This window comes from Enhydra lutris, unplaced genomic scaffold, assembly GCF_002288905.1.
Source record: "Enhydra lutris kenyoni isolate GAN:26980312 unplaced genomic scaffold, ASM228890v2 scaffoldscaffold10, whole genome shotgun sequence".
Taxonomy (NCBI): Eukaryota; Metazoa; Chordata; class Mammalia; order Carnivora; family Mustelidae; genus Enhydra; species Enhydra lutris.
The window spans coordinates 14,702,020-14,728,732 of record NW_019154094.1 but is presented as its reverse complement, the minus strand read 5'-3'; the positions used below and the strand labels follow the sequence as shown (position 1 = coordinate 14,728,732).

At 39.6% G+C, this 26,713-nt stretch overlaps 2 protein-coding genes across 2 annotated transcripts in view; one reads left to right on the top strand and one right to left on the bottom strand.

Annotated features, from left to right (window-relative positions):
* The first annotated feature begins 161 nt into the window (after positions 1 to 161).
* On the top strand, positions 162 to 26,494 carry LOC111143850 (ankyrin repeat and SOCS box containing 14). The gene is made up of 10 exons (XM_022497803.1): positions 162 to 283; positions 1,973 to 2,026; positions 2,471 to 2,604; positions 2,701 to 2,859; positions 5,904 to 6,149; positions 8,534 to 8,705; positions 9,174 to 9,717; positions 17,029 to 17,182; positions 17,965 to 18,165; positions 26,119 to 26,494. Exons 1-9 carry the CDS (start codon positions 162 to 164, stop codon positions 18,141 to 18,143), a joined length of 1,764 nt encoding a protein of 587 aa, XP_022353511.1. The 3' UTR covers positions 18,144 to 18,165; positions 26,119 to 26,494.
* LOC111143849 (adaptor protein, phosphotyrosine interacting with PH domain and leucine zipper 1) overlaps positions 25,266 to 26,713 on the bottom strand; it is a 35,589-nt gene continuing 34,141 nt past the window's right edge. Inside the window, exon 22 of the mRNA XM_022497802.1 lies at positions 25,266 to 26,196. Within this exon, the coding sequence (XP_022353510.1) occupies positions 26,050 to 26,196 (147 nt within the window). The 3' untranslated portion in view covers positions 25,266 to 26,049. The remainder of the gene's footprint in view (positions 26,197 to 26,713) is intronic.

The window sequence follows — 26,713 nt, the reverse complement described above, 5'->3', positions numbered from 1 at the left end:
GAGAGAGAGAGAGAGGGAAGCAGGCTCCCTGCTGAGCAGAGAGCCCGATGTGGGACTCGATCCCAGGACCCTGAGATCATGACCTGAGCCGAAGGCAGCGGCTTAACCCACTGAGCCACCCAGGCGCCCTCATTCTGCCTTTAAATCTGTCAGCGTTCCACATGGATAATTACATGAGTGATGAAGACACAGATGAGGACTTTGATACCCAGCTCATCATCCAGCAGAGTTTACAGGACATTCACCGGCCGAGGACTACACAGCAGGCATCGGCAGATGAGAGGTAACGGTATTTCATTGGCGATATAGTGTTGAGTATTCGATAGCGGAGACTTGTTGTTAGCACAGCTCTAGTGTTGTGATAAAAACAGGAGAGAAGGTCAAAATCCAAGGAACTGTCATTTAAATATCTAGCCAGACAGGGAAATTTGGAAATAAATCAGAATGTTGTTAGGGAGTAAACAGTTGAAGGAGGTTAGCAGCAGCTCTGGCTGCAAATGAGAAGAAATGCACAAGGATAAGAAAGACTAGAGAACTCTAATGCATCTGGTGTTTGGAGATTCAAAGGGAATGTATAAATCCAACCAATACACATAGAAAATTATCCTCAGCCTCAGTGGGGAGGTGGGGTAAGGTCCAGTCCTTATTCAAATCAAAAGGAGGAATTAGGTAAACCTAGAAAAGACTAACCCTTTCTGAAGGGTGCATATTCAGAGCTCTGTAATGACAGCACCAGGAAAAGACCTTCCATGGTGTAAAAGGATCGCCCTGGACGTGGACTGAGCACAGCCAGGCACACCTGCTCAGAATCTCTCTGGCTGACCTGCGGCCTCATCCCCCCAGTAGTTACTATTGTTTTTCAGGGGTAATAAACCCTGTTTGCTGGGGATGGTGACCTCTGTTTGCCGGCTGGACATAAAAGTGGATGAATGTGTTTTAACTTCAAGAGATTTTATAATTAAATATAGGGACGTTGAAGTACACTAAAACTGGTTTTTTTTTTTTTAAGATTTTTTTTTATTTATTTGACAGAGATCACAAGTAGGCAGAGAGAGAGGAAGGGAAGCAGATTCCCCGCTGAGCAGAGAGCCTGATGCGGGACTCGATCCCAAGACCCTGGGATCAGGACCTGAGCCGAAGACAGAGGCCTCAACCCACTGAGCCACCCAGGCACTCCCCCCCCTTTTTTTTTAAAGTAACAAACTCATGGACTGATCACTTCTTGCCACACTATTTTAAACATTTCATAAATAGTGACTCATTTAAATTCTAATTCTTGTTACTGCTTTATGTATTAAGTCCTATTATCACCACGTAGAGATGAGGAGAGAGGTTGAGTGTTGCCCAAGGTCCCAGCGCTAGTAAGTGAGAGGCAGGCATTCTGGCTTCAGAGTTTGTGCTCTTTTACCACACTATTCCTACATGTTTGTGTTACATTTAGAAATAATCTCTAAAGTCATCTTTCAATAAAGTTTTGTAAAGAAATTGGGCTTCTTAGATTATCTGTTCTATTAACCTTGTGATGAAAAATTTTTATGTTCAGTAATTCAGTCATGATTTTAGGTTGAAAGGCATAAGATTTTGATGAAATGTTTCAGAAAAATTACAATTAACTGTAGTTATAAATTTCAGTCATTAGACTTCCAAGAGTTATGTGGTAGGTAGGAAGGCTTGCTGACTTGGTCGGGCACTTCAAGGAATGAGGAAAGGCTACTTAAGACAGGTGGGATAATGCCGCCGCCCCCCTCACCGCCCCCCCCCCCCCACCAAGGAAGACAGTCATGGGAGAGTGGTTTCCCTGGAATACGGGTCAAACTATATTTTGGAACTATTTCCATGCAGCGTCGGTAACTGCCTCATCTAAGAATTCATCCTCGGCTAACATCGATTGCCCTTACCCTTTGTGTTTCTGTCAGATGCCTTTGCTTTTCCCTCACTTTGGGTCTTCCATATATATTTGTTTTCTACGCAGCTTCCATTCCTTTTTGAGTGCTGACTACAAGAAGATAATTGAAACAATAGAGGCAGTTAAGTACTCTTCCTATTCTATCCTCTCCAACTCCTGGTCCGGTGTGAGGCTGACACAGGCGGCACTCCGCCACCAATTCATGAAGCCCCGAAGCATGTTCTCCCAGATGCTCAACCCTGTGGGGCCTACCGCTGATTCTCCAGAGCCTGTGAGAAAATACCACAGCACAACTTAGGAAAGCGCTGCTGGGCTCCTGGGCCGACTGAGCTGTTTGTATATGACAGCCCAAGGGGGCGGCCACAGGCCATGGGGGATAGGGAACACTAGGCGGAAGGCCTTACTGCTTCTTAGTCTCCTGCCCTTCTAATGTGTCTCTCATCAGGCTGGGGCTGGAACTCTGTCGGCTTGTGCACTAACCTGGAGGGAGGAATTCAGAAGCAGCACGGGCTGCCTCAGGTGTTTGTGCCAAATGTGAATCTGTTCCCCTTTTGACTTGTTAATAGGTAAGGAAGATGCATTGTCACACTTGACCAAGCACCTTTCTGCTTTTGATGAAGCAGACGGGACAGGCTGGCTTCCTCTGCACAGGGCTGCAGTGCAGTTAAATAAGAACATTTTGCAAATAACCCTGAAAGGTAAACTCCCTTTATAACTTTTCCTGATGCTTCTGAGAAATATATGTAAACCTTATTTTGTATGTTCACCTGTGTGGTGTAATGGATTTATTTCAGCTTCAAAACCCAGCGTGTGGGAGCAAACCACCCACAACGGTGAAACACCACTTTTCTTGGCCGTCAGCACTTGCCTCTTAGAAAATGCCCATTTTCTTCTTCTCAATGGCTGCAATCCGAATGCCAAGAATTCTGAAGGCAATTCTCCTCTTCTTACAGGTAAATTAATACCTTGTCTCCGGAAAACAGTCTGTGATTCTGAGTGTCCTCCATGCCCAGAGGTTTCAAAGTCAAAAAAAATTTTTTTAGTTTTTATTTTAATTCCATTTAATATACAGTGCTATATTAGTTTCAGCTGAACAATACAGTGATTCAACACCTCCATACATCACCCCGTGCTCATACAACAAGCGCCCTCCTTAATCCCCATCACCCGTGTAATTCATACCCCCCACCCCCCTACCCCCCACCCCCGTAACCATCTGTGTGTTCTCTATAGTGAAGAGTCCATTTCTTCATTTGCCTCTTTCTTTCTCCTTCCCCCCAACTTTGCCCGTTTTGTTTCTTAAATTCCACGTATGCATGAAATCATATGGTACTTGTCTTTTTGATTTCACTTAGCATAGTTCTCTCTAGTTCCATCCACGTCCTTGCAAATGGAAGGGCAGCTTTTCATGCATGGTTGCAGGGCTGGCATTCTGGTCCCAGCTGACCAGACGTGGGTTCCTGACCCTCAGGAAGCTTTCTGTAGACTGGCCCACAGGGTGGCCCGAGGCAAACTCCATACGGATGAGCTGATCATTCTGCACGGTGCCTTCACCAGTGAATTCAGGGTAAGAAACACAAGAGGTGAGCCGAGCAGGAAGAGGCAGCCGATGGCAGATGGAATACCAATGGCTGATTTTGCTCCCTCTTGAGTCTTCACTAAAATTATAGTAAAGAAATTGCTTTAAAGAGGTAAGATACAAAAGAGAGAGAAGAACAGGAGAGGAGACAACAGCAACATAGTTTGTTAAAACCTGGAGAGCAGGTGGATGAATAGTCAGTGACAAGAAAGCCGAATCTTAACTTGCTCTTGGGGAAAGCGATACAGTTATATCAAAAGGCCCAGAAGTTGTTGGCAATAGTTACCTCCTGGAGCCCCGATGAAGGATGGGCAGCTAACCTAGCAGGACTGCTGGAACACTATTAAGGAACAAGTAGCCAGAGCTACAGATCCCTGCTTCCACCTCACCTGAATTCTGGAGGTTTTTTTCTCTGGGTGGTTTAAACAGAGGCTCTCCAGACTGGGGGGATACTTGGTAATGGTGGGGGCACCAGATTGAAACACTGGAGAAATTAAGTAAACACAGGCTGAGGCCTCCCAGCCCTTTGTTCCACCGGGATTCTAGAAAGCCGGCAGCCAGAACTCTACCCTTCAAGAGGCGGCTTCTCTGGGGAATTTGATATACCCAAAAAGAAAGAATTAAATTATAATTGAGGGCTCCCAGGCCGATCAACACACAGGAACACAGCCCAAGGGCCACTCCCAATGTTTAGGATTCCCAGTCAACATTTTAGCCCCCAATTCTCCAATCACAAGCAGACTGATAAGGATCATCTGGGCAAAATCTTTGAGATAAGCAACTTGGAGGAGACAGACTAGGGAAAGTAAAATGTAGGGGGAAATTGTGATGAAGTTAGAGAAATTAGTGAAAGGTAATGAAATAACAGGACATTCCAAAAGAACAAAACAACAAAAATGCTCTTGAAAATTAAAAATGGGAGGAGAAGTATAAAACTCAAAACAAATGCTAGGAGATAAAATTTAGGAAAACTTCCAGAAGATAAGAAATGAAAATAGGAAAGAAAAAGAGAGGAGCAACATGTGAATCTCAGAAATACTAGAAAGAGAAGAGACAAGATGGAGGTCCTATATCATCAATGAATAAATCAAGAAAATCATTTCCTTAAACAGAGGACATGAGTTTCCAGAATGAGAGTGCACACTAATGTCAGCTCAATAAGTTAAGAAAGACCCAACACCCTGTATTTCTAGCCCTAAAGCACTTTCCAGGGCACATTTATAAATGGTTATGAACAGAATTCACAGATTCAACACCTGGCACCTAGCAAGCTTCCTCACACACAGTGGGTACCAATAACCAGCAAATGGATAGGGAGATGGATACATATTTTTTTTTAAGATTTATTTGAGAGAGAGGGAGAGAGCACACGCATGAGTGAGAGGGGCAGAGGGAGAGAGAGAGAAGTAAGTTCAAGCAGACTCTAAGCTGAACATGGAACAAGATGTGGGGCTTGATTCCCAGACCCTGAGATCATGACCTGAGCCGAAACCAGGAGTCAGTCACTTAACTGTGCCACCCAGGTGCCCTGGGAAATGGATACATTGTTTTAGAATCTTGAAGGACTAGAAGATTATCATCCAAATGTGAATGGTAACAGCAGAAATGCAGAAAAGCCAGTTAGAAAAAAATTTTTTTAATATTTTATTCATTTATTTGACAGAGATCACAAGTAGGCAGAGAGGCAGGCAGAGAGAGACGGGGAAGCAGGCTTCTGAGCAGAGAGCCTGATGTGGGGCTCAATCCCAGGATCCCGAGACCATGACCTGAGACAAAGGTAGAGGCTTAACCCCCGAGCCACCCAGGTACCCCTAAAAGATCTTAACAAAACATGTGAATAAAAATAATTTCCTGGGGCATCTGGGTCGCTCAGTGGGTTAAGCAATGACTTGATTTCAGCTCAGGTCATGATCTTGGAGTCATGAGATTGAGCCCCAAGTCAGGCTGTGTGCTGAGCATGGAGCCTACTTGGGACTCTCTCCCTCTCTCTGCCCCTCTGTTCATGCACATGCTCCCTCTCCCTAAAAAAAGTAAAAAATAATTTCCTAATTATTGCTGGTTTTTTCACTTAAAGCACTTAAAAACATTTCTAGGACTGCATTGGGTACTTAAGTTCCCATTTTCTTGAGGGAAGAAATTATAAATGAAAATTATATATGTTTATGTTTATTAGTCACATGAGCAGGCAATAATTGTTCATGGCTTACAGAAAACCCCATAGATTATCGATGTAAAACACTTATTAATATTATTGGATATAAGCCTCATTTTACAATCTGTTTCCTAAACAAGGAATGCTTGCACATGGGAGTAGGTGGGAAGAGCTCCTTATGAAGCCTGAGCGACACTGGGCTAATAAGATACTCTGGCCATAATTTCCTGGTGAACATGATGCCTATTTCACCTCTAATTTCCCAGCTGTCCTACACAACTCCTATGAGATGGCCGCCTTGCTCATCAGCTATGGGGCAGACGTGAATCTGCGTTGTACCAACGAGAGGACAGCTCTTCACGAAGCAGCCAAACTGGGCAGGCAGGACATAGTGAAGCTGATGTTGGTTTCAGGGGCACACCCTGACCCACAGAGCTCCTATGGATTCACTCCTCTCGCTCTTGCTGCCCAAAGTGGACACACTGAAGTCATGGAAATGTTACTGCAGAAAGGCAAGATTTTCTATACGGTCAGCACACCCCCAAGGGGTAACATGATGCAAGTGTCCTGCTTTTCATGGAGAGCTTCAGCATAATAAAAGTTAACATTTTACTTAAGCCTAACATAAATATTTGATGAAAGCATGTGTTAATATTGGCTACTAAAATAGAGATTGAATATCTGTCCTGCGATGTGAAGTAATTTCCGTAAGATTACTAGGATGCAGGTTACTCTTTTACATAATGTTCCCCAACCATGCTGGATTTTTTTGTTTAATTTTTTATGTGTTGTCCTTTTCTAGGGTCACAGACCCCACATCACCCCCTACATGTTGTCTCTGCTAAGCTAAGTCACGGGCAGTCCAGTGTGTTATCAGATGTTTCTGTTGTTAGGAATTGTTTCCTGGTGGCTTCTCTCTGGGTCCCAGTTCTCTCTCCAGTAATAACCACAACTGAGATAAGGGGAAGGCAACTTAGATTTATTGAGTACTTTCTAAGTACGAACCATTAATCTACCTATGGTGCTTCATATGACCTTCCAAAACCCTATGAAGTAGGCACTGTCCTCATTCTACACTTAAGGAACAGGACTAGGGATGATACCAGTTGGAGGACTTCCCTTTATATACACCTTCCCCTGCCTCCAATTCAAGATCCTAGTTAAAGTGGCAGAGACCTTGACTCAGAAAACTTTGGCATTTGTTGTCTTTGAGGAGACCCCCCATTGGCGAAGCAATGTAGGATTAAGAACTTTTTGCCAAAGATGCAAATCTTTACCAAGATTTAATAAAGTCCCAATATTAGATTTACCTTCTTTATTCTCCTTCCTGTTTGTGTCCAGAAGCCTTATTTCTTTCTTTAACAATATATGGTCCTGCTCTCCAATATTCTAGACTACAGGGGCTCTTATTTTTAAGAACAACTTTCTGCTTTTTTAGACTTACCTGGAACTCTCCCATCATATAGGGGAAACTGTTGTAGTTTTTGATCAGTGGCCATAAGACATTGTAAGTAAGATGTTTTAAATGAGCAATATCAGAGATGTCTAAAGTCATGAAAACACTGGATCCTACATCTATACAAAAAGGAGCCATCTTTTGTGTAGATCACTGATTAAAATATAAAGAGGAGAGGCACCAGATTTTAAATCCTTAACTCTTAAAAGAAACCAGCATCAGTTGACCTCAGTGAGGTATTTCCCTGAGGTAACTCCCTTATGAAGTAATTTGCACAAAGCGACACAGCGAGGAAATGGCAGAGCCAAGATTGGAACCCACATCTGTCTCATGCTGAGTCGCAGTACTTTACCACCCTGCGTTACTAGGGTGGCAACATGGCATCACGGAAACGGGCCCTGGGTCTGTCCCATCTGCTTGTGAATCCTGACTACCTTGCTTACCAGCTGTACATCTCTGGAGAAGTCACTTAACCTCCATGAACCTCAGTTTTTTCATCTTTAAAATGGAAATACTGGCATCTCCTTATTAGGGTTGATGTGAAGTTTAGAAATGATGCACATAAAGGAACCTGTCCATAGTGAGCACTCTTTCCATGAGGCTTATTAGACCTTTCTTCATGCATTCTAGGAATGGGGTTCTTGGCAGCTACCATGTTCTGATGACTGTGGAGTCTCTTCTAATTTAAAACCACGACCTCTGTGAATGTGCCCAGGAGGATTCTCCCCTTGCTCTTTGTCCATTCAAAGACTACTCTTTCTTCAAAACCCATTTTACTGAGAGGCCTTCTGCAACTGACCCAAAACATCTTTCTCCTTCCTTCACCATCCAATTCAACCTCAAAGTCTGGAACTGAGAACTTTTAGAGGACATTTTGCCTGCTTGTACTCTTACCATCCACACCATCACATGACACTCAGCGTCCTATGGGCACTACAATGTATCCCTTTAACTCTAAGTCCCCAACTTCAACTTCAAACAACTATGGTGTGTCTTGCTATGAACAGCCCACCACAGAACAAATGTCGTTTTCCACCGTGACATCAACAGATGGACTGGTGCTACCATCCAACAGGGTTGGGATACCACCCTATATATAAGTATGGGGCAAGTGGGCTTTTATGGGTGGGTCTGGAAATAAAATCACCCTTTATAAAATTACTTCTCCTGGAATTTTCAAGTTCCAAATAAACACCTTATAAAACTCCTCTGAAAGCCAACCTACTCATAAGTTAGAGACTGTTTGTACCACTTCTTCCTTCCCCAACTACATTATAAACTGGCTGAGAGCAGGAGGTACATTTTTATTTCTTTGATTCATAGTGCTTTGCTAAAGTGGCTCCTTTCTAACTACTTTCTGGCTGTGCTGATATATTCAGAATGCATAAGCAATACAGTGGAAAAAGACTTTTTGCACAACAAGACTCTTTTTTCTTTTAGGAGCTAATGCTCTTGGGCAGGCCTCGGACTCTTCTTCCATCTTACTTGAAGCTGCTGGTGGAGGAAATCCAGACTCGGTGACTCTTCTACTAGAGCATGGAGCTGATGCCAACATCCCTAAGAATTCAGGCCACCTGCCCATTCATGTGGCAGCTGACAGAGGCCATTTGTTGTAAGTTCAATTACGTTACTGCCGATAGAAATAGTAAGAACTATGGGGGGAGGGAGGTTCCGGAGAAGCTTCTGGGAAATTTGTATTACTTCATCTCTGATCCTGTAATTCCAACATCCCTTCTAAAGGTAGGAAACTCTCAATCAGTGAGAAAGTGGTGAAGACACGTATCCTCTGTAGCCACAAAAGGGACATAAAACTACTTTATTATCAGGTCTTTGGGCAATATGGGGAACCCCAGGTTTCAGTGACTAGAGTAATTCTGAGTTTTATATACAGACAGTAGTTTCATTTAACTTTACTAAGTTTCTGAGCTTTTGGCTGCAGGGATTATGCACTTTTTGGCTGGGGGGTCCTAATGTCACCTGATACTAATACCATCCGGTACTGGTATAAACCATTCTAAACAGGTTAATGCTGCATCTTAATGAAACAATTTTTTAAATGCACTTTGAAATTCTTTCTCAGAGCCCTAAAGATCTTGGTTCCAGTGACGGATCTTGCCGCCATTAAGCGGAGTGGCATCAGTCCCGTGCACTGTGCAGCAGCAGGAGCACACTCCGAATGCCTGGAACTCCTCATCCAGGAGGGATTTGATGTAAATTTCATGCTGGATCAGAGAATTCGCAAACACTATGATGACCACAGGAAGTCAGCTTTGTATTTTGCTGTATCAAATGGTGACCTCTCTTCAGTTAAGCTGCTTCTGAGTGCTGGAGCTCTGCCTAATCAAGACCCAGTTAACTGCCTCCAGATAGCCCTGCGGATGGGCAACTATGAGCTGATAAGTCTGCTGCTCCGGCATGGGGCCAATGTCAATTATTTCTGCAGAGTCAACCCTTTACATTTCCCATCAGCACTGCAGTACGCGCTGAAAGATGAAGTCATGCTCAGGATGCTACTGAATTACGGGTATGACACAGAGCGATGCTTTGATTGTCCTCATGGAGACAAAGTTCATCCTTGCTATACTTTTGAAGGCTGGACATCTACAGTTATCAAAGATACTATGGTAAGTGCACAACTTATATAGTCATTATTGGTGGCAGCAGATAAGGCAGCAGATACTACAGCAACAGATAAGGCTCTATCTGTTCTCTCCAGAAGCTCGTAGTTGAAAAGATTTCCATATGATAAATACATGTAAAGGGGATATGATAGTAGATGTAAAAGGTACAGAAACCATTCAGAGGGAAAAGTGATTTAACTTTACCTGGAGGAATTTCACAAATGAAGTAGCATAGCATCTGAGTAATGTTTTAAAGAATGAATGCAGTCTAATAAACTAATTACACTTTTTTTTTTTGAAGTGGTGAGTAACCTAGCTAAAATGTTCCTGGGGTATGAAATCCAAACTCCTCTGTTCTTCGCTATCTCTTTTGGCTCTAAAGTTTGATTATATAGGTCTCTTTGGTCACCTTTTTTTTTTTTTAATATTTATTTATTTGGGAGAGAGAGCACGAGTAGGGGGGAGGAGCAGACAGAGAAGCAGACTCCCCACTGAGCTGGGAGACCGACATGGAGCTCAGTCCCAGGGCCCTGAGATCATGACATGAGCCAAAAGCTGATGCTCAACTGACTGAGCCACCTAGGCACCCCTCTCATTGTGGGTTTGATTTGTATTTCCCTGATGCTGAGTGATGTTGAGCATTTTTTCATGTGTCTGTTGGCCAAATGGATGTCGTCTTTGGAGAAATGTCTGTTCATGTCTTCTGCCCATTTCTTGCTTGGATTATTTGTTTTTAGGGTGTTGAGTTTGATCAGTTCTTTATAGATTTTGGATACTAGCCCTTTATCTGATAAGACATTTGCAAATTTCTTCTTCTGTAGGTTTTTTGGTTTTGTCAACTGTTTACTTTGCTGTGAAAAAGCTTATTATCTTGATGAAGTCCCAATTGGTTCATTTTTGCCTTTCTTTCCCTTGCCATTAGACATGTGTCTGGCAAGAACTTGCTGTGGCCAAGTTCACAGAAGTTGCTACCTGTGTTCTCTAGGATTTTGATGGCTTCCTGTCTCAGATTTAGGTCTTTCATCCATTTGAGTGTATTTTTGTGGTCCAGTTTCATTCTTCTGCATGTGGCTGTCCAATTTTCCCAACACCATTTGTCAAAAAGACTGTCTTTTTTCCATTGGATATTCTTTCCTGCTTTGTCAAAGATTAGTTGACCACAGAGTTAAGGGCCCATTTCTGGGTTCTCTGTTCTGTTCCATTGATCTCTGTGTCTATTTTTGTGCCAGTACCATTCTGTCTTACCAGATGGTACTGTGCCAGTACCATTCTGATTACAGTTTTGTAATAGAGCCTGAAGTCTGGAATTGTGATGCCACCAACTTTAGTTGTCTTTTTCTACATTCCTTTTGCTATTTGGGGTCTTTTCTGGTTCCATACAAATTTTGGGATTATTTGTTCCAGCTCTGTGGAAAAAGTTGATGGTATTTTTTTTTTTAAGATTTTATCTATTTGACAGACAGAGGTCACAAGCAGGCAGAGAGGCAGGCAGAGAGAGAGGCGGAAGCAGGCTCCCTGCCGAGCAGAGAACCCGATGCGGGGCTCAGTCCCAGGACCCTGGGATCATGAACTGAGCCGAAGGCAGAGGCTTTAACCCACTGAGCCACCCAGGTGCCCCAAGTTGATGGTATTTTGATAGAGATTGCTTTGAATATATATATATTGCTCTAGGTAGCATAGACCTTTTAACAAATATTTGTTCTTCTGAGCCATGAGCATGGAATGTTTTTTCATTTCCTTGTGTATTCCTCGGTTTCTTTCATGAGTATTCTATAGTTTTCTGAGCACAGATCCTTTGCCTCTTTGGTTAGGTTTATTCCTAGGTATCTTATCATTTTGGTGTGATTATAAATGGAATTGACTCCTTAATTTCTCTTTCTTCTGTCTCACTGTTAGTATATAGGAATGCAACTGATTTCTGCGCATTGATTTTTATATCCTGCCACTATGCTAAATTCCTGTATGAGTTCTAGGAATTTGGGGTGCAGTCTTTTAGGTTTTCCACATAGAGTATCATATCATCTGCAAAGAGTGAGAGTTTGACTTCTTCTTTGCCAATTCAGATGCCTTTTGTTTCTTCTTGTCAGATTGCTGAGGCTAGGACTTCTAGTACTATGTTGAACAACAGTGGTGACAGTGGACATCTCTGCCATGTTCCTGACCTTAGGGAGAAAGCTCTGTTTTTCTCCACTGAGAGTGATATTCACTGTGGGCTTTTCGTAGATGGCTTTTATGATATTGAGTTATGTTCCCTCTATCCCTGCATTGTGAAGAGTTTTAGTCAAGAAAGGATGTTGTACTTTGTCAAATGCTTTTTCTGCATCTATTGAGATACATGATTCTTGTGCTTGCTTTTACTAATGTAGTGTATCACATTGATTTGCGGATGTTGAACCAACCTTGCAGCCCAGGAATAAATCCTACTTGGTTGTAATGAATAATTCTTTTAATGCATTGTTGGATCCTCTTGGCTAGTATCTTGGTGAGAATTTTTGCATCCATGTTCATCAGGGATATTGGTCTGTAATTCTCCTTTGTGGTGGGGTCTTTGTCTGGTTTTGGGGATCAAGGTAATGCTGCTGTCATAGGAAGAGTTAGGATGTTTTCCTTCCATTTTTTTTTTTTTAATCAGCTTCAGGAAAATAGGTATTAATTCTTATTTAATTTTTGGTAGAATTCCCCCCTGGGAAGCCATCTGCCCTGGGCTCTTGTTTGTTGGGAGGTTTTTGATTACTGCTTCAATTTCCTTGCTTGGCATGGGTCTTTTTTGGGGTTTTCTATTTCTTCCTGTTTCAGTTTTGGTAGGTTATATGTCTCTAGGAATGCATCTGATTTTTTTCCAGATTGCCTAATTTGATGGCATAAAATTGCTCATAATATGTTCTTATCATTATATTTCTTCAGTGTTGGACGTGATCTCTCCTCTTTCTTTTTTTTTTTTTTTTTAAAGATTTTATTTATTTATTTGACAGACAGAGATCACAAGTTGGCAGAGAGGCAGGCAGAGAGAGAGGAGGAAGCAGGCTCCCCGCTGAGCAGAGAGCCCGATGTGGGGCTCGATCCCAGGACCCTGAGATCATGACCTGAGCCGAAGGCCGAGGATTTAACCCACTGAGCCACCCAGGTGCCCCGATCTCTCCTCTTTCATTTGTGATTCTATTTATTTGGGTCTCTCCTCTTTTCTTTTTGGTAACTCTGTCCAGAGGTTTGTCAACCTTATTAATTCTTTCAAGGAACCAGCTCCTAGTTTTGTTGATCTGCTCTACTGTTCTTTTGGTTTCTATTTCATTGATTTCTGCTCTAATCTTTTTTTTTCAAGATTTTTATTTATTTATTTGACAGAGATCACAAGTAGGCAGAGAGGCAGGCGGGGGGGGGGGAGTAGAATTATCTTCTCCTGCTGGGTTTAGGTTTTATATGCTGTTCTATGTCTAGTTCCTTTAGGTGTAGGATTAGTTTATATATTAGAGAACTTTCTTCTTTTCTTTTTTTTATGTATTTATTTGACAGAAAGAGACACAGTGAGAGAGGGAACAAAAGCAGGGAGAGTGGGAGAGGGAGAAGCAGGCTTCCTGCCAAACAGGGAGCCAATGTGGGGCTCGATCCCAGGACCCTGGGATCATGACCTGAGCCAAAGGCAGATGCTCAACAACTGAGCCACCCAGGTGCTGCATCCTTTCTTGTTTCTTGAGAAAGGCTTGTATTGCTGTATACTTCTCTCTTAGGACCACCTTTGCTGCATCCCAAAGGTTCTGAACAGTTGTTTTCATTTTTATTCGATTCCATGAATTTTTTTAAATTCTTAATTTCTTGGTTGACCCATCCATTCTTTAGTAGTATGCTCTTTAGTCTCTATGTATTTGAATACTTTTTTTAAAATTTTTTTTTACTTAGTTTCCAGAGAGAGAGCATGCATGCATAAGTGCACAAGCAGGGGGGATGGCAGGCAGAGGGAAAAGCAGGCTTCTCGCTGAGCAAGGAATCATGACCTGAGCCTATGGCAGATGCTTAACCGACTGAACCACCCAGGCATCCCTGTATTTGAGTTCTTTCCAAATTCTTTCTTGTGATTGAGTTCCAGTTCCAAAGCACTGTGGTCCAAAAATATGCAGGGAATAATCCCAGTCTTTCGGTACTAGTTGAGACCTGATTTGTGACCCAATATGTGATCTATTCTGGAGAATGTTCCATGTGCCCTCAAGAAGAATATGTATTCTGTTGCTTTAGGATGGAATGTTCTGAATATATCTGTGAAGTCCATCTGGTCCTATGTGTCATTCAAAGTTCTCGTTTCCTTGTTCATGATGATCTGTTTAGACGGTCTGTTTACTGCAGTGAGTGAGGTGTTTAAGTCCCCTGATATTACTGTATTATCAATGTGTTTAATTTTGTTATTAATTGGCTTATATAATTGGCTGCTCTCATGTTAGAAGCATAAATATTTACAATTGTCAGATCTTGTTTGACAGACCCTTTAATTATGATATAGTGTCCTTCCTCATTTCTTACTACAGTTTAAAGGTTTAAAACCTAATTTGTCTGATAAAAGGATTGCTACCCAGGTTTCTTTTGATGTCCATTAGCATGATCAATGGTTTTCCACGCCCTCACTTTCAATCTGGAGGTGTCTTTGGGTCTAAAATGAGTCTCCTGCAGACAGCATATCAATGGGTCTTGCTTTTTTATCCAATCTGATACCCTGTTTCCTTTGATTGGGGGCATTTAGCCCATTTATATTTGGGGTAACTATTGAAAGATGAATGTAGTGCTGTTGTATTACTCATAAAGTCTCTGTTTCTGTATCTTGTCCTTGTTCCCTTCTGGTCTATGTTACTTTTGGGCTCTCTTTTCACTTAAAGGATCCTGTTTAATATTCCTTGCAGGGCAAGTTGAGTGATCACAAATTCTTTTAGTTTCTGTTTGTCCTGGAAGCTTTTTATCTCTCCTATTTTGAATGACATCTAGTCTGATAAAGTATTCTTGGCTGCATATTTTTCTCCTTTAGCACCCTGAATATATCATGTCAGTCCTTTCTGGCCTGCCAAGTCTGTGGCTAGGTTTGCTGTCAGTCTAATGTTTGTAGCCTTGTAGGTTACAGGCCTCTTGTTCTGAGCTGCTTTCAGGATTTTCTCTTTATCTCTGAGATTTGCAAGTTTCACCCTTATATTTCCGGGTGTTGACCAATTTCTACTGATTTTAAGGGGTGTGTTCTCTGTGCGTCCCGGACTTGAATACCTGTTTCCTTCCCCAGATTAGGAAAGTTCTCTGCTATAATTTGCTCCAGTATACCTTCTGTACCCTACCCCACTTCTTCAAGAATCCCATTATTTTAATATTGTTTTGCTTTATGGTATCACTTATCTCTCAAATTCTCCCCCTTGTGATCCAGTAGTTGTTTATCTTTTTCTCAGCTTCTTTATTCTCCATCATTTTGTCCTCTATATCACTAATTCTCTCTTCTGTCTCATTTATCCTAGCAGTTAGAGCCTCCATTTTTTATTGCATCTTTTTAATAGCATTTTGATGATGACTTGATTGGATTTTAGTTCTTTTATTTCTCCAAAAAGGGATTCTCTGGTGTCTTCTATGCTTTTTTTCAAGCCCAGCTAGTATTCTTATAGTCGTTTTTCTCAACTCTAGTTCCAACATCTTACTTCTGTCCATACTGATTAGGATCCTGGCAGTCAGTACTGCCTCCTGTTCTTTTTTTTTTTTTTTTTTTTGAGGTGAGTTTTTCTGTCTTGTCATTCTTGCAGAAAGTGTCACTTTCCTATTTGTAGAGTTGCTGTTGTTCTTTTCTTAGATCTCTGGTTGAGTTCACAGGTGTTCAGAATTATTTGATAGTTGTCTAATTGAATTCTTGGGACCAGTCAAAACTAAGGTCCCCCTACTCCTCCACCATCTTGGACTCAACCACCTCCTTCTTCTTGAGACCTTTTCCTCCTGGCTTTCATCACACCAGTCTCCTATTTCCCCCGACCTGGTCACTTCTATTTCCCCCAACTAGAGCACACCCCCAGCTTTTCAGAAAAGCTGCCACTTTTCAGGTTTCAAGTGTTATCTCCTCAAAGAGGCCCTTCCTCTCCTGTCCACCTTATCTAAGGTAGTTGTCATCCATGATCTTATTATGCTGCCCATTTCTTTTATAGCACTTACCACTTTCTGAAATTATCTTTTTAACATTTTTTGATTATGTGTCTCCTCCACAAATACATCAGTGTAAGCTCCTGCTCACCACTTTCCTCAGCATAGAGATCTGTGCTTAGTACATAGTAGATGCACTAGAAGTACCTGAGTTCCTATTAAAATCAAAACAAAACTAAAACAGTGAAATGGAGAAAGCACTTTGAATGAATTCTGAAAAGTGAAAGGCAACATATTGTTTTTATATTGTATATTGTTTTTAGGTTATAATTAATGTAGGAGATGGCATTTAGGTATATATCATATTGATTATTTCCCGACTTATTATTTTGTATTATTTGACTTCTCACATGGGCACCTTGCCAGAAGTGTATAAATTACCTACAGAGAGAAACTATCTGAACCTTCAGGCATGAGGAATAGGTGATGAATGAGAGAAAACCCAAAATGAGAGTGGCTTTAATAAGATGGCTCATTCCCTACTCATAGAAGTAAAGGCCAGAGATCAACAGCCTCCTAACTGGACAGTTCCATGATCAGAAGAGAAACTTGCATCCACACTCCAGCCAGCCAGGAGGCAGGCAGGAAGCAGCAGCACACACCTTACTCTTCTTTAAGTGCATTCTGGGGCTTGCTCACACTTTCACTCTTATCTCACTGGCTAGAATTTAGGTGGCCATGTCTAGGTGCAAGGAAGCTGGAAAGATAATCTTTATTCCAGATAGCCATGAGGCCAACCAAAACGGACAACAGGTATTAGTTAACTATCTCTTTCACACCCTGGTTACATCTTACATAGGTCAGAAGTACAGTAGTAAATATTTTTCCAACTCTTAGAGCTAAGAAATAATTTCCTTGGGGTGCCTGGGTGGCTCAGTCAGTTAAGCAGCCAACTCTTGATTTCAGCTCAGGTCATGATCAAGATCAGGTCCTGGGATCAAGCCCCACATCAAACTCTGTGCTCAGTGGGGATTCTGCTTAAGGATTCTCTCTTCCCCTCTGCCTCCCCCACCCCCAGAGTAAATAAATCTTAAGAAGTAATTTCCTTGTTCAATGCCTTAGTTTATAAATGAGGGACGTGAGACCTCGGTTCCTGTGAGTTTAGTGCTCTAAACCCCATTGATACTTTAGTTTTTCATTTACTTTCATAGCTCCAATTTTCTTCCTCAGTTTTGTGAAGTAATAACATTGTCATGGCTGCAACATCTCTCTGGGAAGGTTGTTCGAGTGATGCTTGACTATGTTGATCAAGTTCGAATCTGTTCAAAGTTGAAAGCTGTGCTCCAAAAACAGGGGCTCTGGTCAGAAATCCATTTTATCTTGAGTAAGTATCCTTCTTTCTTGAAGAACATTCTTACCAAAAATACTACTTGGTATTTACATTCTTATTTGCTTTGTAGAACATTCTTTTCTACAAGAGCTTAAAAGCTTTCCCTAAACCAAGGAAAATACTAAAAGCTTTCCCTAAACCAAGGAAAATACTATTCCTATCTAGAAAGTTACTATTTGTAACTTAATTTGTACTTATTACCATTCCCCAGTAGAAAAACTCTGTTAGGTAATCACGTATTATATGGTAGGTGACACCTTTCCCCTAATCGTGTAGAACATTGTAGATATGTAGATACGACTTAGAAGCTATGAGATGGCAATGAAAACAGGGATGAGAAAAAGTAAAATCGAAGCCTGAAGAGAATATCAAATCACCCTTCAGAGCACATTCTTTCACAGTAGCACATCAGTCAAGAGGAATTTCTTTTTATCTAGTTTCCCCACAGGGTGGTGATTTTTAGTTCTTAGCCTGACCCTGAGGGCCAGGGCAAGGTCAGGGGTGGGGAGTGGTTAATACATGTAGCTTTAAGGACTTCAGGTCCACAACCGATGCCAGTCTTTGGACTCTTAGCTTGGCGTGGTTCTGAAATCATGTCTACAGGAAGGACTGCAAGGAGAAGCGAAGACTGTTTCCCTATTAACTTCTCCATTTAGACACCACAAATGTAAATTTGGGTGGCTTACGTTTAACACACATTTGCTGACTAAACCTTAAGATCACTAAAAAAAACGAAGCAATTCTTTTTCCTTCAGATAATGTGTTTCTCATTTTAGCAAACCCACGGCCCCTCAGACATCTGTGCCGCCTGAAGATCCGACAGTGTATGGGGCGCTTACGCCTGCGCTGCCCGGTCTTCATGTCCTTCCTTCCGTTACCAAACCGTCTCAAAGCATATGTCCTTTACAAAGAATATGACCTTTATGGACAAGGGATTTTCACAGGAACCTGGTAGTCAAACCATTCTGGATGGAAAGGTATAATTCTGTAAGCTGTATAAAGTTTGACTTGTTACATATGATTCATGATTTCTCACTTTACCTAGCAACTAAAATCTCAATGCAGTTTACATTCTTTCTTAATATTGATATTACTATTCTTTCTTAATATCCTTAACATTGCTTCTCAGGGAGCCTGAGTGGCTTAGTCAGTTAAGTGTCCGACTCTTGATCCCAGCTCAGGTCTTGATCTCAGGATCATGAGTTCAAGTCCCAACAAGGGACCTGAGTTGCTTCTCAAGAGCATTCTGAAAGGCAGTTAAAAAAAAAAAAATAACTCCCCCAAATAAATTAAAAAACCAAAACCAAGCCTTAAAACTTCAATTAGCAGAAATAAATCAGTTCCTGTTCTGTATTGATTTTACATTAAATGTATTAGCTACATTTCTACAGGTCCACACAATAGATGCCACCCCTAATAATTCAAGGTAACAAATTTTTTTTATAGAGAAGTACATATGTAAAGTATCTTAGTAATTACACTGGATAAAATACTGACCCGAGTACTTAACCTACAAGTTAGCTGTTCTTGTGCAAAAGTCCCAAGGCCAGCTAAGTGTCTGTTTACTCGCAGGGGCCTGCACCAAAGTGTGGAGTGTTTTCAGCTAACTTTTTCATTTGCAATGCCATCATTAATGGAAAACTTGCGGTCCTTCTTTACACAAAACCCTGGCCAAGGGTTACCATTTATTGGCTAATGTTATCACTGGAATAGAAATTAAGTGCTTTCAAGTGGCTTATGATTCTGTACTGAACCTAGTGCAGTCCTAAACACCCAAGAAGGGGTCACTAATAGAAGCAGTTATATTTATTTTAATAATGCCTTATAGTTAACATACACTGTAATATTGCAGGTGTGCAATATAGTGATTCAACAATTCTATACATCACTCAGTGCTCATCGTAAGTGTACTCTTTAATCCCCGTCACTTACTTAAGCCATCTCTCCACCAGTTTGCACCAGTTTGCAATCCCAACAATGCACAAGTGTTCCTTGTCCTCCACATCCTCACCAACACTTGTGTTTTTTTATTTTAGCCATTGTGACAGCTGTGAGGAAGAGCAATATAATTTTGATTTGCATTTCCCTGATAAATGATGTTGAGCATCTTTTCATGTGTCTGTTGGCCATCTGTATGTCTTCTTTTGAGAAATGTCTGTTCGTGTCTTCTGCCCATTATTTAATTGGATTATTTGTTTCCTCGGTGTTGAGTTGTATCAGTTCTTTATCCATTTTGATACTAACCCTTTATTAGATGTGCCATTCTCAAATATCTTCTCCCATTCAGTAGGCCGCCTTTTAGTTTTGATAATTGTTCCCTTTTTAGGGAACAAAATAAAAAGAGGCTGTGCCTCTTTTTATTTTGATGTAGTCCCAATAGTTTATTTTTTTGCTTTTGTTTCCCTTGCCTCAGGAGACTTACCTAGAAAAATGTTGCTATAGTTGATGTCAGAGACTACTATGTGTGTTCTCTTTTAGGATTTGTATCGTTTCAGATCTCACATTTAGGTTCTTAATCCATTTTATTTTTGTGTATGGTGTAACAAAGTGGTCCACTTTTCTCAGCACCACTTGCAGAAAGACTATCTCTTCCCCATTGTATATTCTTGCCCCTTTTGTCAAAGATTAATTGACCATTTAATTGTGGGTTTATTTCTGGGTTTTCTATTCTGTTGCCTTGAGCTAAGTGTCTATTTTTATGCCAGTACTATACCATTTTGATTACTACAGCTTTGTAATGTAACTTAAAGCCTGAAATTGTGATACCTCCAGTTTTTTTCTTTTTCAAGATTTTCTTTTTCAAGATTGCTTTGGCTATTTGGGGTCTTTTGTGGTTCCATACAAATTTTAGGATTGATTGTTCTAATTCCATGAAAAATGCTCTATTTTGATAGGGATTGCATTAAATCTGTAGACTGCTCTGGGGAATATAGACATTTTAACAATATTTGTTTTTCCAATCCATGAGCATGGATGTCTTTCCATTTGTTTGTATCATCTTCAATTTCTTTCATCAATGTTTTATAGTTTTCAGAGTACAGGTCTTTCACCTCTTTGGTTAAGTTCATTCCTAGATATTTTGTTATTTTTGGTGCAATTGTAAGTGGAAGTGTTTTTTTTTTAAGTTTTTATTTAAATTCCAGGGGTTAACACAGTGTAATATTAGTTCCAGCTGTACAAAATAGTGATTCAGCCCTTCCATACATCACCTGGTACTCATCACAAGTGACCCTCTTTCACCCCATCACCCATTTAACCCATCTCCCCAGCGACCTCCCCTCTGGTATCCACCAGTTTAGTCTCTATAGTTAAGAGTCTGTTTCTTGCTTTGCCTCTGTTTTAATGTCACTTTCTCTAGCTTCATTATTAGTGTATAGGACTGCAACAGAGTTTTGTACATTGATTTTATATCCTGCAACTTTACTGGCTCATTTATCAGTTCTAGCAGCTTTTTTGGTGGGGCCTTTAGAGATTTCTATATATAGTATCATGTCATCTGCAATGCGGTGAAAAGTTCTACTACTTCTTTACCAATTTGGATGCCTTTTCTTTTTGTTGTCTAACCACTGTGGCTAGGACTTCCAATACTGTGTCGAATAAAAGTGGAGAGAGAGGACATCTTTGTCTTGTTCCTGACCTTAGGGGGACAGCTTTTGGTTCTTCCTCATTGAGCATGATGTTCATTATGGCGTTTTTGTATATATGGCCTTTGTTATGTTGAGGTGTGTTCCCTCTAGACCTACTTTGTTGAGGGTTTTTATCATGAATAGTTGTACTTTGTCAACATCGGCATCTATTAAGATGAAATGGTTTTTATCCTGTTATTAATGTGACATATCATCTTGATAGATTTGTGAATATCAAACCATCCCTGCATCCCGGGAATAAATCCCAGACTGTGGTGAATGATTTTTTTTAATGTATTCTTGGACTCTGTTTGCTAGTATTTTATTGATTTCTGCATCTATGTTCATCAGCGATATTGGCCTGTAGTTCACTTTTTGGTAGTGTCTTTATCTGTTCTTGGTATCAGGGGGGATACTGGCCTCATAGAATGAATTTGGAAGTTTTTGTTTATTGTTTTTGTTTATTGGGAGTTTATTGCTGATTTATTTTCTCTACTTGTAATTGGTCTGTTCAAATTTTCTATTTCTTCCTGTTTCAGTTTTGGTAGATTATGCTTCTAAGAATTTATCTCTTCTAGGTTATCCAATTTGTCAACGTCTAATTTTTCACAATATTCTCTTACAATTATATTTCTGTGGTGTTACTCTCTTTATTTTGGATCTTTTTTAATGAGTCTGACTTGAGGTTTATCAATTTTGTTGATCTTTTCAATGAACCAGCTCCTGGTTTCACTGATCTGTTCTATTTTTTGGTTTCTAAATCACTTATTTCTGCTCTAATCTTTATTATTTCCTTCCTTCTGCTGGTTTGGGGTTTTATTTGTTCTTTACCTAGTTCTTTAGATGTAAGGTTGTTTTTTTTGAGATTTTTCTTGCTTCTTGATGCAGGCCTACATTGTTATAAACTTTCCTCTTAGAACCGTGATACCAGTTGCAGAATGTTGGTTAAATTTCTATTTCTGTATGTTCTATGCTGCAGGTAAGTACAGGTTTCTATACATGGACAGAAACTGAGGAAACATCTATTCAGCCACCCCAGTGTAACAATTAGATGGCACATCAGTAAGAATAGAGTGGTAGATAGGATGATGTAGGTCCATTTTCACCACAGCCCCAGTCACCACAGCCTTGTTGTTTATATGTTTAGTGTTAGTATGCTTTTTTAGCATAATATAGTACATCTTAAGGAAATTGAATTATAGGATTTCTTTCTGATGTGGGGATTCATAGCTATACAGATTAATTCAGTAAGCACAGACTTAAAATTACTTTTAATACAATTTTCACATTAAAAACTTGCAAAATTTGCTGGGATTAATAATTTTTATTTTTCTAACCAAATTGTGGTGTCCGTTTATAAGTGAGTAGTGGATTATAGATATGTCAATATACAAAATATTTAGGATATACATGCACTTAGATAAATTACATAATTCTATAGTTTCACTCCCTGGACCTTCTAAAAAGTGTATATATTTTATAAAAACAAATTAGAACAGAAACTCCCAGTAGATGAAAAGAACTTGGTGTTATAGGAAAATATAAAGAGCACATGGGACAAATATGTATTAGTATTAAAATTACAGGCCAAGCCCACTTAAGCTGGTATACACAATAACCTGCCCCTTTAAATTATATGTATTTCTTTAAATAGGGCCAACCATAGCAAGTATATATTGTCTGTAACATGTCTAGGGTAATTATCAAGAAGTCGATTTTTCTAAAAGAAAAAAAAGTCACTAGTGATGAATTTGTATCATTTCCCAGTTTTTAGCTGTTATGGAATTGCAGTGGGGCTAGATGTGTAATTGTAAGCGTCATAACATATCAAGAAAAAGTCCATTTGTTTCACAAGCATTTGGAATTACTTGGAGAAATAAAATTAAAAGTATATATCAAATACTTCATACAAAAAAGACTATACAAAAATCATGGACTTTATTATACATAAAAATCTCCTAAAAGCATATATCCTCAAGCCTTGTCAGAGAATACCTACTTTGACAAAATGAAAAAAATAAGCTCTCCACCCCACATGTATACCACCATTACATAAAGTTGAGATCTTCAATTCTAAAGGGAAATGTAGCATGATTTTTAATTGTATATATGCATGATTAATAGTATCAGTGAGATAAGAACCAATTCACTTAACATTACAAAATCACCAAATATACAAAGCAGTTTTGCACATTAGTTATAACTTAATCCCAGTTCTCATATTAGCGGAAGTAAATTATATGAGTATAGCCACAAGAGACTAGTTAAAAAGTGTAGTATAGTTCCAGTTTCGAATCTTTGTGTTATTAATGCAGAAGAACAAAATTCATGGAAGAAGAGTAACCAAAGTTGCTTAAAATAAAATGAAAGACTTGCTTGCTACAATCAGTGTGTATGAATATTTAAAGTACAATCTGAATGCTAGGAGGATGTTGCCAAAACCAATGTTAATATTTTCATTTTATTAATTCAGGTAGCAGAAGGTTTTGCAATACACGGGATCTTGGGGTCTGTCAGCATTTATAAGATTCAAATCTTTGTAGTTACTACACATAACTCAATATTAACTCAGATGCCTTTACCACACAAGACCATATGCTACGTAGAATGTTATGCATACCCTACTACCCTTTACCCAAGCATAACAGTAACAATTTTACCATGCCTAGAGCCTGAGAATTCTTTGGAAATTAATCATTGTAGAAATGACAAAAACTAGACTGGCTTTGGGGACTCTGTTCAGTCCCTTGTTGGCAAGTTTTAAAAATTTTAAAGGGAGTAGCAGTAATTTATTTCCTATCTATTCATTACCATTGTTACAAAAGTAGTTTTCCTATAGGTAGCAGAGTGCATAGTTGAATTAGGTAGACTTTCTTTTAAAGAATCAATTTTGTTAATTTCTAAAACCATCAAGTGTAAGTTTGAATCTGAGAAGGCGATCCCAAATTCTAATTCAATTACCACCAAAGCATCCAAGAGCCAGAAGGGATATCAAAGTGTAACAAACCAAGATCAGCTTTAACATTATGGAGAAACCCATGGGCAGCCTTCTTCAAACAAAAAGGTGAGTTTTTTTAAGTTGATGCTTAAATATCTGCAGTATGGAATAGTTTGTATAGTTCTATAGCAATGGACCAAAAGTTGAAATATCTAAAATTGTTAATTCCACACACAACTTCTATTTGGTGTTGGGAAGTTCTTTGGTCTGATCTGTGGAAATGGGTGTGTTATTGTAGAAATTCCTATCAAAACATGACTTAAAAGGAACTACAGGTCTGTCTGTCCAGCATCCCTAAGTCTGCCGGTGTCTTTAACTCCAGCCTTCATTCTGACCCCTAGTACTAACAAAGGGCAGCACCAGCCTAGGAAAACTGCCACCTAAAGCTGTCCACCTTCATTGAAGGGTGACAAGTTTCATCTGAACTAAGTGAGGTGACAACTTCATAGCATAAACAAAAGACTTTATGAAACAGAGAGCTTATTAATTCTCAAAAAGGTCTTAAAAGCAGGACATACCATGACTAATCAAGCGACCACAGAAATTTCAACTTCTACCAAAGGAATGACACACCAACTCTTGTGAAAGCATTCCCTCTAGAAAGCACAAAATCAACTTTCTTCAAAAAGTATTCCATAAATTTCTACTTTGTTACTGTATGTTTTGGTAACATAAGGCTTCAAAATAACAATTATCAAGTAATCATTATTCCTGTTTGGCACACGGATACAAAGAATATCATTATCCTAATTTTCCCCTTCCACAGAAAACTGTATGTACAGTGTAAAAGAGCCACACTGTATTGTGAGAGCTAGAATAGACGCTGTCTCTAATTCAGACCTAAGAAAAGACTGTATCAAAGAACAAAGGGCTTTTCCCTTGTATAATTAGTCTTGAAGTGGCTAATCTCTGAAAATTTTAGATGTAGGACTATGTATTTTATTCAGTATATTTGCTTCTATATAGTTTTACATGTGAAACAAACATCATTCTATCAGCAATGTTAAAAAAAAAATCAAGCTTTGTCATGGCAGTAGGGAAATGATCCTTCCTTGGTCACTCTTAACCCAAACATTCAATTTCCTTTCAATCTTTCATGGAATTAGACCTTTTACTCATTTGAGAGTACAAGTATTTACAATAATTAGTGCAAATTATTCTGTTCTCATATATTAGTTATTTGCCTTTGTGGATATAAAGTGGTGATCAGTATTTTATCAAAACATGGAATTATGAAAATACTGTGCATATCAGTCTGAAATTTAAAAGATTACATTTTCTAAACTAAACTCTGGGCATTTTTACTTTAAGCAGGAAAAAATTGCTATAGAATTTCTTTTGAAATGTCACTTGATTTTCAATAAAAATTATTTCACACAATGCAGAAAATACGATGTGTTATCCTATAACAATATCTTTACATGTTAAGTCCTAATCTAAAATGTACTTGAACAAAAAAAATCCCTTTTAATAAATTCCAAAATCTTATTTTAACCATTACTGCTCTGCAGCAATAATTCAAGTCCCAACCTGAGAACTAAGAAGGTGACAATTAAATGCCACGGGCTGTATCAACCTTGAACTGAAGACACTTAAGCTTCTTTCCCACTGGCATCAGCTGTAATACATCAGAAATGTGAGCAACCCAAGAAAGTGCCCTGAAATCACAGTACCACCTGCCACAATTTGAAACCTTAAGTCTAAAATCTTTTTTCTAATTATTTTATATAAAAGTTCTATTGCACATTTAATAATTAAAATATCTGCAAACTTGTAGAATGCTCTGTATAAAGGGTTTTGAACTGATTCAGTCAAAAGCTTCCTCACTGCCAGCAAAAATGTTCCTAATGAGAAGAGGGAGCATATCCATGAATACCTGAAGCTGAAGAATAAAAGGTTTCTTATGGTGAGAGCCAATTACAATGCAAGACAAGAAGTTCACAATTTGAAGGAAAAAAGGCTTGAGCAAGTGTAATTCCTCAGCAATCTACTTCAAGGAGATGAACAGGTTTCTTTGACGCATGGAATTTGATGTTACTGCATAGTATATTTTTAAAGGAAAAGAAAAATCAATGCAAACCTAAGTGACCAAGGTCAATCTTATTTTAAAAAATGAAGTTAAAACAAATAATATAGTCTCCTTGATATTTCAACATAGTTTTTACCTTGTGCCATTTCACCACAGAAACTCAATAAATTCCAAGGGGGGAAATACCAACCAAAAACCAAGGATAAGTTCATGCTTCTGACTCTCTTTTCTTTCCTTCTTCTCCCAAATCACTCTCTTCTGACTGGCTACTGCTAAGGACAACAAACTGCCCCTCACTACTGGCTTGGTTTGGTCTACTGGAAGCAGCTATCAACCGACTTTGTTCTTCTAAGTCCTAGTAGAAAAGACAGAAAAGAAACTAAGTTTATTGTTTGCAATCAAATGCAAAACTGTGCATTTAAAATACATACTTGAGAGCCACTCCGATCCTTCTGTCATAAACACTTACGCACAATTCTGGCAACTCACTGAAAACAAAGACTATACGCAACCAGTATGACACCAAAGTGGGTTTTGGCACCATTTTAGAAATCCTATAAAAGCCAACACTGCCCTCTTCTCCGTTTTTATGGCCAAAACCAGTATTCAGACCATTGTTCTCTCTCACAATCTACCACATAAAAGGCCCATAATGGATGACTCCACATCCCCACCCTCCCCCTGTCCTACTTACTTTTTGCTAAATCAGTTTTCACCCAACCTCAGCCTAACCTAGCAAGGAAGCTTCAACTTCAGTGTCATCTTCATCACGTCCTTCTCCTTTGTCCATAAGTCCAATTCATTCCCAATTCCTGCTGATCTGTACTCATTAAGTATCCCACGAATGTCTCCTCTTTTCCAGGGCTACTGCC